Genomic DNA, 12,908 nt, shown 5'->3' on the forward strand with positions numbered 1-12,908 from the left:
ACTATTAGAGTACACAATTGTTCTTTAAGATAACATGTAAAGTTATCATAAAAAATCAAGGTCAAATGCAGAACTAATCTTATTCTAACAATCTCCCCCTTATTGATGATGACAAAACCATGTATTTTGATATAACAATTCATACAGGCCAAGCACCATTAAAAATCAAATTCAGAAAAGCTAACTAGCTCCCCCTGAATTTATTAATACCCAAGATTCATTTATGCTTGTTCAGAGTCTCCCTCTAAGACCTAGACTAATAAAATAAATTTTGTAGTATTGAAAGTAACATAGAGAAGGAATACTTCCCCATTGACATCTCATCAGAGTCTGACTAGAAATACCCGGTCTTCATCTCAGAACCCGGTTCGCTATCAGAACACTATGAGTATCAGAACCTCGTTAGTAACTGTCTTGATGCCTTGTATCAAACATCAGAACTAGAACTTTGGTTCTTCAAGAAACTTGATCACACACCTGAAGGTTCCAAGCATCATGTCATCAGAAGGTTTAACACCTTAATCATTTCTTGATTAACCATGTATTTTAACCATGCCTTAAACCATGTCTTATGGGCATGTCTTATACTGTGTAGTGGATCGTGTCTTCTAACCATATCTTAGACCATGTCTTAGAATATGTCTTCTGACCATGTCTTGGACCAGGTCTTAGATAGTGTCTTATGATCATGTCTTTAGACCATGTCGTTAGACCATGTCATTAGATCTTCAGAAGGTTCATAACCTCTTAACGACATCAGATTGAGAGAGAATACTTACTACACTTCCAGAAATTTCAAAACTTCTAAAGTATCAAAGTCTGGTTTATCAAAATCCTGGTGACAAAAACTTTCATACAGTTTACAACTTCCGAACAGCTTTGTGGAATAGGATTAAACATTTTCAGAGCACGCGTTGACATTCTTTCAGATAGTTCACAACTTCTAAAAAATGATTATTGATTGATTACCCTTGTTATGATTTCAGATGATTCACAACTTCTGAAGCGTTAGAGTCTGACTCACCATACTTTCAGAAAGTTCACAACTTCTAAACAATAGGTGTTATCAACAGTCAATTACTTTACTTTCAGACAGTTTATAACTTCTGAACAGTGTGGGGTATCAGAGCTTGATTTGTTCTCGAATAATTGGACGCAAGGTGTACACCTTATTTAAGGTCGATTATTCGTCTTCTGCTAAAAATAACTACAACCAATTAAATTCAATTTTTTCGCTCGTGTTTGATTAAGCAATTTTTAAATAGACATTTACCATCCCAGCGCGAGTCTTTCATTTGAAATAGTAGTTATCGCGCCAGCGCGAATCTTTTTCAACCAATGATTCTTTTACTGCCCAAGAGAGCCTATACTCATTTTCACAATTAAAATCAATCAACAAATAATTTTTTTCTACCAAGAATTACGTAGCTTTGAGTTTCCATCGCACCAAGAGATACCTAGGAGCGAGATCCCACGTCTCGTCAAACACCATAATTAAAAACTTATTTTTTCCCCTTTATATTCTTTTTTATAAGTATGGAATAACAGTTAGAAGAAATTAAAATACCTTAGGCTAACACTCATATACGCAAAGTTGATTAAACGGTTCTCATTGGATATAATGGATGTCGCGGGGTGCTAATACCTTTCCTGTGCACAACCAACTTCCGAAATTGAATTTGATTGCAATGACCATAATTTTGTTCTTTTAGAGTTTTATCAACGTTTTCCCTTTAAAAATAAACTTCGGTGGCAACTTCACTGAATTTCGAGCATTAGTTCACTCGGGTATTTTTCACACTACGACACACAACCTTGATCCAAAGATGAAATTAATTCTTAGTATGTAAGCGATATTCTTTGTAATACTAAAATGTTACTTTTAATTTTGAATAATTTTTATTTAGATTATTTTTTCCAATATGTAGAGCCATAGAGGGATACAATCTTATGCGTAAAAGTCAAACAAAGAAAAGTCAAAATTCATTTTCTAAAAAGTAAGTTGTCTTATTAGTTAAACTCTTTACATTATTTAATGTATTACTTGTGTTTTTTTTGTGTATTAACCACTATTTACAAATTATTTGTAATCGCGGAAATACCCAAAAACATATGGATATTATGTAATGAAATATATGTTGGATATTATCGCCGAAGAGATTACAAATTCATGGGATAAGGTAATCACTTTATCCATATGCATATAATTTATTTATGTTAGTTAAATTAATCTTGTTGTTGTTAACTAGTAAAATATTTATTACATTGGAAATTGAATGTTAAATGTTGGTGTTGTCAAGACCGACCCAAATAATCTAGAGCTTGTTCAAATCTTAAAAGGATTTAAAATAAAATATAAAAAATTATTATATATTAATAAATATTTCAATAACACTTAACATGTATAAATAGTATTGTTGTATTTATTTATTTTATTGGATTTGTCTTATTTATAAAGTTTTTTTCCCTAAAGCTCACACTAATAGATAAATACTTATATTTACAATTTTACATTTTTAAAAATATATTTACAGTTATGAGACCTTCAAAATTTTAAAACACTGTGTTAAATATTTGATTTAACATGTATATACATACTTTAATAATCATTCCTACTAATATTTATTTTTATTATTAGTATTTCTAATTAGAAAATACTTATAAATTTCATTAAGAGTTAATATGATAATATGAAAGAAATATAAGTAAGTGAAAAATGTTATAAAACTTTATAAATAATTTGTAGTACGTTAGACAAGATTAAATTAGGTTGTCAAAAATCATTGAAATTGAATAATTTAATTATAATGATTTCGTTAAAAATAATAATACTTTTTAAATTTTTAAACATATTATTATTTTAATACATTTTTACAAAGATAGTATATATTTTTATAAAAAAATATAATAAATGAGTCAATTTTAAGATAAATCTTTAAATATTTAAAGATAATTCAAAAAGTATTATTTACAATTTAAAAAAAACAGAAAAAATAACTCTCAAAGATGTAGAATGGTGGATAGCCAAACATTTCTTCTCATAATTACGAGAGAAATTGAATCAATCAAGTTTATTGAGAGAAAATATATATAATATATGAAAAACTGTTTTCATTACATAACATATAAAAATTAACTGTTTTCAACTTTGTAAATTGAACAAAATAACAAAATAAAAACTTATTTAAGGGGTAGAATCCACGACCTTTTTTCACAAAACTACGCCTCCACCATTGCGCTAAATACAGATGGAAAGTTATCATTATTTGGAACTAAAATAACATATGGAAACATATCGTTTATTTTATATTAAAAAAATATGAGGCCCATAAGTGTTTGAGGCCCTGTGCTATAGCACTGTTTGCACATCACAGGCACAGAGTCGGGTCTGAGTGTTGTTGTGTTAACATAATTTATAAATTATTCAAATTATAGGTGTTAACGATGAGAAACAATTCTCATTATAAGATATAGATGACATTCGCTCACGTTGGATCGATTACTTCATGTATAACTTATGATTTAAACGAGTTTCTCATGTGTTGTTGTCTGGTAACCTAAATTAGTATGATGTAAATGTATGAGTGGAATTTTGAGTTGGTTGTGAACAATGTATGTGCTGCCTTGTTAAAAACATGTGTATTCTATCACAAAATGTGCGTAAAGGTTTCTGTCAAAAAATATGTGTATGTGCTGCCTGGCTGATTTGCCACCTATTAACAAAATGTCATAACATGGTAATATAGGTTCTATCGTGTATATATATATATATATATATATATATATATCAAAAAGAGAATTATGTAATTATAAATATGAAAAAAATACAACGTTTTTCCCTTGGTTGGTAGTGCCAATCGAAGTAAATGCTAACTTTTCACCTCGGGTATTAAAGAAAGTGAGAGATAAAGTTGGACACATTTTAAAAATACAAAAATACAATTGTTGGAGATTAAACTCATAACAAGTAAAAATTTCTCTTGATTAGTATTTCAACCAAGGGAAAATGTGGCACACTTACCATGACACTTTTCTTTAACTCAGCCATCAAACCGAAGTAAAACCCTTAATCAACTACTATAAAATCTCTTATTCTTAGTAATGTTACCTGGCGGTGCTAGAACCTTTGTTGAGGGGATGAAAAACTAAATAAATTTAAGATCAAATAATTTAACGATGTAAATAAAAAAATTCAAGGGGTTCAAAGTACTATTTTATAGACATTTATTTATGTGCATTTAAATGCATTTTTAAAAATTCAGAGGTTCAAAACTAGGGGTGGCAAAACGGGTCCGGCACGTTGGGCATGCTCGTTTTGCCCACACTTTAGTATGGGATGGGTCAAGGTTTTAGACCCTCACTCTTTGATGTGACCGCCCTGCCCCGTCCCGCCCCATTGTTCATACGGGCTTTTGCGGGCATGGAAATTAACATCAAATTTTATATTTTTAGGCTTAATCCGTCCCGCCCTCACTTTTTGCGGGACGGGTCAAAGTTTTAGGTCCACAACCTTAACTATGTTCGTCCCGTCCCGTCTCATTTTTTGCGGACTTTTAGGGACGGATCTAAACGGGACGGGAATGCCCGTTCGACACCCTATTTAAAACCCTTGTTGAGGGGATGCAAAACTTAATAAATTTAAGATCAAATGATTTAATGGTGCAAATAAAAAATTTCAAGGAGTTCAAAGTACTATTTTATAAACAGCATTTAAATACATTTTTAAATAGTGTTGATTTTACCCTATACTAAACCTTCTTAAAAGTATTGATCTAATTTTAAGAATTGTGGTCGAATCTTCTCATTTTACAAAATACACTTATAAAATGAGAATTATCCTTCTTTCTTATAAACATAAATTAATAATATATATTATCTAATATAAAACTTTTAATATTTAATGTATATAACCTATTTAAAAATCTATATAGCTCCCAACCATATAGAAGAGAGAGAGAGAGGGGAAAAGTAGTTGAAGATGCCAATAGCGTGGGCTTCCAACCAATAGGGTATTTGAAGTTTCTTTTAGCTCATCAGTGGAAAAAATAAAAATCAAATGAATCTTAATATATATTTTCGAATTTGAATATATTTAGTTTTTTTTTTTTAAAATTAAAAATCTTTTGTGTGGTTTTCTTTGATCAGAAATTCTATTTATTTTACGTATGGAGATTGAAAATAACAACCCAATACTTGGTCCAACTAAAACTTATCAGATATGTCAAATCCAGTCAAATAAAACGTTCAGTCAAATAAAACTATATATTCTTAGTGATAAAGTTGAATATTCTAATATTTCAACAAAACAATATCAACCTTAATTATGTATAATCAGTAATTATCTAAAGACAAGTCAATACAATTATATTCAATTTAAATACTAAGCTTTTGTTTGACAATGTTACTTTTTATTTTTAAATTTATAGTTCAAGATTTATATTTTATAAATGTGTATATTTTTTTAAACAAATATGTTTAATAAATGAAATTTTCTTATAGTTTATATTTTATTTTTAATACATTATAGTCTATTTTGATAAATTAATATAAGTAATTTAAAAATTAAAATTTATTATTTTTTACTCAATTTTACTCATATATATTATATTAATGAAAAAAATAAATATTAATTAAATATTTTTACAGCACTTCATATTTATAAATTAATCCAATATAATTCTATAAAATATTATAAATTTAATAAGATAGCTTAAGTGTTAGTTTACCAGAAAGAGCCTAAATAAATTTGAGTAAATCACATCTATATGATAGACTCACTCACCTAAAAACCTTGGTGGAGTTTAAGCTAATTCCAATAGAGGGACCATTTTCATTTTACATCCATATAGCTCCTTTCTCTTTCAACACTCTTTTTCTTATATACTTTCTCATATGTATACAAATTTTTCATAGCAGCAAAATTGAACTCAAACATGAACAAGGACAATGAAACATATATCAAACTTTTCAGGAGAAATTCTAGTATTCAGAAGAAGAGTTTGTTCTCCAGAGAAGCAAAAGTTACAGCAGTTACCACCACTGTGGTTGTTCTTTTTTGCTTAATAGCTACTATTTGTTATTTTGCAGCCTCCAATAATGTGAGTTTTTATGCATTATCATAGCTTTTTCTTCTATTGTTTGATATACATATTGAATTAAAGAAGATATTAAAGTCATATTTTTAATCTTTAATTTTTTGTTGCTAAATATCGAATTAATTTCATATATTTTTTTTTCTAATTTTCATCTTAATATTATAATAATCATTCTTGTTTCATTATTTTTATATAGTATGTATTTAAGGATGATTTGTTTTAAAGGAAAATAAAATTTGACAAGAACATGAAGAAAATGTCATTTTGTTTTTTGCTTTCTTTTTCTAACATAAAAATGTAATAATGGAACAAAATGTAGAAAACTTGACCCAAGAAAAAAAAACACAAAACCAAAAACTACTCTTTCTAGAATTTTTTATTGATGAGAACCTCGTAATCAAGATTGTTTTAATTAATTATTGATTAAGCATTAAAATTACTTAAGTGCCTTTGATCATGTCAAAATTCTTGACTCAAAGTTCATGATGCAGAAAATAATCTTTTTTTTTTTTTGAAGTACATAATTTCAGGTTATTCCATCCGCACAAACATACACCAAAAACAAGAATATCCACTTAGATGCACCAAAAGGAACAAGACAGAGAAACAAACATGTCCAAGAGACTACTTTCCTACAAAACATAACTCAACAAATCAATATAGCAATGTTTGTCCCTCATACTTTAGATGGATCCATGAAGATCTAAAGCCATGGAAAGATAAAGGGATCACAAAGGAAATGTTGGAGGGAGCAAGAAGTTCAACATATGATAAGATTGTGATTGTGGATGGAAAGATGTATGTGGAAAAGTATAAGAACTCATTTCAAACAAGAGATGTGTTCACTTTGTGGGGGATTTTGCAATTATTAAGATTGTATCCTGGAAAGGTTCCTGATTTGGAACTCATGTTTAATGTTGGAGATAGGCCTCATATTAGTTTGGATCAGTTTCAAGGCCCAAATGCTTCACCACCACCTTTGTTTGGATATTGTTCCGATCAATCCAATTTGGATATCGTTTTTCCTGATTGGTCCTTTTGGGGATGGTAAATTCCCTATAAACTTCGTTTCCTTCCTTCTTTATTATATTTTTGTATCTGGCTAAGAATAAACATTTCTCTTATAAATAGGCCCGAGATCAATATAAAGCCATGGAATGGACTCTTGAAAGATATAAAAGAAGGGAACAAAAGGAGAAAATGGAAGGATAGAGTACCTTATGCTTATTGGAAAGGGAACCCTAATGTTGCTCCAACTAGGAAAGATCTTCTAAAATGCAATGTTACATCACAAAATGATTGGAATGCTCACCTATACATACAAGTATTTTTCTTCATCAATTTTTTGTTAATTTTCCTTGCAATTATTCACATCAAATGAAGATTGATTATTGAATATATATGTTTGTGTCACAGGATTGGATCAAAGAAACCAATGAAGGTTTCAAAGAATCCAACATAGGAAACCAATGCACACATAGGTACAAGATATACATAGAAGGAATTGGTTGGTCAGTAAGTGAGAAATACATCTTAGCATGTGATTCCATGACACTATATGTAAAGGCCAATTACCATGATTTTTTCATAAGAGGCATGGTGCCATTACAACACTATTGGCCCATTAGAGACAATACTAAATGCACCTCTCTTAAATTTGCTGTGGAATGGGGCAACAATCATTCTGATAAGGTATTTCTTTCATTGTGTTAAGTATATGCCATAATAAATCAACATCAAATATTAATATCTCCTATAATTTACCTATTAGGCACAAGCAATAGGACAAGCTGCTAACAAATTCATACAAGAGGACTTAAACATGAACAATGTATATGATTACACATTTCATCTTCTTAATGAATATGCAAAGCTTTTGAGGTTCAAACCAAGTATACCTCAAGGAGCTGTGGAATTTTGTTCTGAAACAATGGCATGTGATGTGAATGGTATACAAAGGAAGTTCATGGAGGAGTCAATGGTGATGTCTCCTAGTGATTCAAATCCATGCAGTATTCCACCTCCATATGATTCTTTGACACTACAAGAAGTTTTAGAGAGAAAAGCTAATTCAACAAGGCAGGTAGAAATTTGGGAAGATGAATATTGGATGACTAAAAAAAATGGACAATAATATTGGCTTAGTTGTTATCTTTTTTTGAATAAATGTTTTTTTTTTGGTTTGAATTTATGAATTTAATTTATAGTTTCTGATTTGCAAAATTACATGTTGTATAGCAGATTTAAAATCAAAGTTAAGTATTAAAAATAAAATAAAAATTCAAAGTTATGAATTCAATATTATCAAGCATTCACATATTCCACTTCCATTTCAAACCATGAAAAGTAAATCAATTAATTGGTGATGACGTGAATATAAGTATTAAGAATAGACATATATATATAAAACAACATATGTAAATTTCATTCACATAAACTAAAATAAAATCACATAGTTAAATTTCAATTCATGCACTATACAATGCAATGCATCTCTCTTTCTTCTCTCTCTTCTGTAATATCATAAGCAGCAACAAAATTATAGACTAACTACAAAATATGCAAAAGTGGAGAAGGTTTTCTAAGGAAGATGAACAAGGGATGGAGAAGAGTTCAAAATAGGAGAAGAGGCAATTCTCGCTTGCTCATATGGGATAATTTGATACGGATCAGAATTTGAGGACTGATGGTTTCCTTAAGCAGAAAATAAAGTGAGCAATAGAATAAGAGTTATTTCATTATATTCCCATAAAGGATAGTACAAGCTTATATTTGGATAGCTTAGTACAATAGCATAGGAGTAGGCATGGCAACGGGCGGGTCGGGTGGGTACTAGTGTCCCCATTACCTGACTCGTCCCTATATTTTGTAATCAAAGAAAATTCAAACCTAGTCAAAACAGATTTTTCCCGTCAACTTCGGGGCGGGTTTAGGTGGATATCCACGAATACGGGTTTTGTTGCCATGCCTGCATAGGAGAATAAAATATGCTTAACAAAAAAGGGAGAATAAGTTAACAGAAAGATATACAGCTCAGTCACCAAATCTAATATTGGAATCTTGCTGGAATTCTCCTAGTACGTTTGGGCCTAGTATTGCCAACAATTGGCTGATTAATTGGGTCAGCAATGGGATCTGTATCATAATTACAGGAATCTACGACCGAATCTGACGTTGCTTTCGGCAATAATTGATTTTGGAAATTAAAAGATAACCAATTCATTGGAAGTAGATCCATCTTTGTACACAATTCAATCTGGATTAAAGGGAACGTCGTGAATTGAGGGTCAAAATCTTTTAAGTTTTTCAATCGCTGGATGAAACATGAGGATTTTCTCCCTTTGGTTACAAAGGAGTGGGACTCTATGAAGATTCATGCTAAGGCAACTTTTGTGATCAAGGAAAAACTTAAAGGTCTTAGAGATGGTTTGACATTTTGGAATAAGGAAGTTTTCGTAATTCTGGACCTCGAAGTGGAGATGGCAGAAAAGAATTTGAATGCTCTAGATCATTTGTCTTCCATTTCTCTTTCGGGATTGAGCTCTTCTTTGGCGTTCGACATGGAAGCTCCTTCATCCAGGCTTTGGCGATCTTTGGCTTTTAGAGAAAGTATGATTCATCAAAAATCAAGACATCAATGGATCAAAAAGGGGGAATCCAATTTGAGGTTCTTTTATAGGGTAATAATGCATAGATGTATTAGGAATAGAATTTTTTGTTTCATTTCTAATGTAGAGACAATTGACAAAGTGTAGGAGGTTAGGAAGGTGGTCATATTCCATATTGAAGAATTTTTCTTAAACCCAATCCTAGGAGACCTGTCCTTGATGGTGTTGATTTTCATAGATTATCTCGTGAAGATATGGTATGGCTTGAAGTTCCTTTTAGTTAAGATGAAGTCAAGGATGCGATTTTGGTCAAGTACTCCCCACAGGTGGTGGATAGGAGGTGTTCTGTTAAAATGTGTTAACGACGGTATATTAGAATATTAATGCAAGTGTGAGTAGGTGAGGAAATAGTCCCACATTGGATAGAAATGTCGTGACTTGAACATTTATAAGGGGGAGAACCCACTCATCTACCACCTTAAGGTTTTAGGTGGACAAGTGGTGTGTCTCCCACAAAGGTGTCTTGCTCAAAGGAAAGTCCCACAAAAGTAAGAATGCTCCTCGCTCGACCCTCTCCCATTTGTTGCGCTAACAAATGGTATCATGAGCTTTGGTTCGAGAAAGGGACCGGTTTAGAATCGAAATGCCCAAAAAGAGGTGTCCCCTTGAAATACCCAAGAAGAGGTGTCAACGGCTGTACAAGTGTGAGGGGGAGCATTGTGGACTCACACGTGCAAGTGTGAGTAAGTGGGAAAATAGTCTCACATTGGATAGAAATATGGTGACTTAAACACTTATAAGTGGGAGAACCCACTCATCTCACCTTAAGTTTTTAGGTGAATAAGTGGTGTGTCTCTCACAAATGTGTCTATCCTACACTATGTGTCAATGCTCCCTAGTGAAATACTCCCTTAACATCCTGGTCTAGATGGGTTTTTTTCAATTTCTTTAAACAGCGTTGGGAAATTCTTAAAATGGTTGTCCGTTATTTCATCAATGAGTTTCATTCCAATGCTAGACTTCCTAAAGTAATCACATCTTCTTTTTTAGATCTAATCCCAAAGTACGATAATCCTCATAATATTGATGAGTATAGGCCAATCTATTTGATTGGTAGCCTATACAAGATTCTCTCAAACTGTTGGCCTCTAGAATTAAGGTGGTTAATTCTTTGGTTTCTTCAAGTCAATCGACTATCATTGCGTAAAGACATATACAAGATAGGGTTCTTGTTATGAACAAAGTTATTGTCTATGCCAAAAGATTCAAGAAAGAATGTTTGGTGATCAAGGTGGATTTCATAAAATCTTATGACTGGTTATCTTAAGATTATCTCAGATTTATCTTTAAAAATATGAATTTTAGGGGGGAAATGGATAAAGTGGATGGAAGCTATGATATTCACCAGTACTATGTCCATATTGGTCAATGGGTGCCCGACTTCTGATTTCCATGTTAGAAGAGGATTGAGGCAAGGGGATCCTCTCTCTCATTTCTTGTTCATTCTTGTTATTGAAGGGCTTGTTGGAATGGTTGACAAAGCTTCAAGTTTAGGTGATCTTAAAGGTTTAAAGGTTAATTAGGATATTCAATTCGGCATTCTCCAATTCGCTGACGATACTATTTGGCTTTGTAATGGCTCTTGGGAGAATTTGTGGAGTATTAAAGGCATATTGAAAGTTTTTGAGCTTGTTTCAAGTCTATGTGTTAATATGTCTATCTATAGTGTTAACCTTAAAGAATATTTTCTGTCTGATGCTGCCTCCTTTCTATTAGGGGTGGCAAAATGGGTCCAGCCTGTTGGGCATGCTCATTTTTTCGGCACTTTTGTGCGGGACGGGTCAAAGTTTTAGGCCTCCACCCTCTAGTGTGACCTCCCCGCCCCACCCCGTTTTTTATGCGGGCTTTTACGGGCACAACCATTAACTTAAATTTTTCATTTTTAGGATTAATGTAGATTCTCTGTTTGTATGGTTGGCATTGATTTTAGTAAAACAAATCAGACAGCAACATGTTAGATAGAATGTTTCAACAATGCAGAAAATATATGTTGAATAGGATGTTCAATCAACTACATCTAGTATAACATGTTGAACAAGATGTCTTATGCAAAGATCATCTGGTATCGTAACTAAGTGTTAAATTGGGCTTTTGGATTTTGGTTAAGTTGTTACAGATGCATAATATTTGGAGAATATTAGGCAATCCTATATAACACTTAACCTAAGGATAAAAGATTTTATCAGTTTAAAGAGATTTGATTAGTTTCTAAATCTGGAGAATATTTAGGAAACTAGTGGTTGAAGATCTATTTTCTTGGAGAATATCTTGCACATCTCTAGCAGTATCCCTACCGTGTTTTGAAGTCCAAGTCCAGCCCAGATGTGTTTTATAAAGAGCAAGCTACAAACCTTTTGAAAAGCAGAGCTTACGGGATTAGGTTAGAGTTTGTCCTATTATTGTGAGCCTCTCAATTATTATGTTGATATAAGAGATGGATTCTTTTATCGAGTTGTAAGTTCTGTCATGCATTCATAAGCTGCTAAGTACTTAATGTATGTGTGTCACTCAGAAATCATTGATACAATTATTTAAGTGTGTGTTGCTTGTGTTTCAAGCTATTGTTCTTGATCAGAGCTTTTAAGTAAGATCAAGTATTTGTTGAATAAGTGAGTCTTAATTGTGTATTGCTTGTCATTAACAATTATGGTCAAGGGTTGTTAATATTAGTAACGTGTTTCCCTAGTGTGAGACATCACTATGGTGATTGGAAGTGAGAGGGGTTTCTCCTATCTAGGAAGTTCTTAGGTAGAAGTTGCATTGGGTAGGGATTAAGTGAGAAGTTGTAAACCGGATGTTATTTTGCTTCGAATTGATATTTCCAATAGTGGATTTCCTTCATGGCTTGGTAGTCCCCAGAGTAGGTTTTGTTATACACCAAACTGGATTAACAATCATGTGTGTTCAATTACTTTCCAGCATTTTTTTAATTCATGAATATATGTTTGTTGAATGTTGTCTCAAATCAAATGTCACAACAAATCATAGAACATCTTGAGTCTGAAGACTAGAATTTCACTTAAAAAGTGCAGTGTCTGTAGGCTTAGCCTTCCCCGCCCTCACTTTTTTGCAGGGCGGGCCAAGGTTTTAGTCCTGCATCCTCAACTATGACTGCTCCACCCTGCCCCATTTTCTTACGGACTTT

General features: G+C 32.0%; 1 protein-coding gene across 1 annotated transcript; it reads left to right on the forward strand.

Annotated features, from left to right (window-relative positions):
* The first annotated feature begins 5,773 nt into the window (after positions 1–5,773).
* LOC131618340 (uncharacterized) lies at positions 5,774–8,331 on the forward strand. Its single transcript, XM_058889584.1, has 5 exons — positions 5,774–6,098; positions 6,613–7,142; positions 7,227–7,419; positions 7,512–7,787; positions 7,867–8,331. The coding sequence occupies exons 1-5, from the start codon at positions 5,934–5,936 to the stop codon at positions 8,227–8,229; spliced, it is 1,527 nt and encodes a 508-aa protein (XP_058745567.1). The 5' UTR covers positions 5,774–5,933; the 3' UTR covers positions 8,230–8,331.
* The last annotated feature ends 4,577 nt before the right edge of the window (positions 8,332–12,908 follow it).

The sequence above is a fragment of the Vicia villosa genome, linkage group LG7 (genome assembly GCF_029867415.1).
Source record: "Vicia villosa cultivar HV-30 ecotype Madison, WI linkage group LG7, Vvil1.0, whole genome shotgun sequence".
Lineage (NCBI taxonomy): Eukaryota > Viridiplantae > Streptophyta > Magnoliopsida > Fabales > Fabaceae > Vicia > Vicia villosa.

Excerpts from the sequence above, each read along its gene's own strand:
- LOC131618340 (XM_058889584.1), top strand. The coding sequence starts at position 5,934 with ATGAACAAGGACAATGAAACATATATCAAACTTTTCAGGAGAAATTCT. Across the intron at positions 7,420-7,511 it reads ATGCTCACCTATACATACAA|GATTGGATCAAAGAAACCAA; the intron begins GTATTTTTCTTC and ends TTTGTGTCACAG. Across the intron at positions 7,788-7,866 it reads GCAACAATCATTCTGATAAG|GCACAAGCAATAGGACAAGC; the intron begins GTATTTCTTTCA and ends TTTACCTATTAG.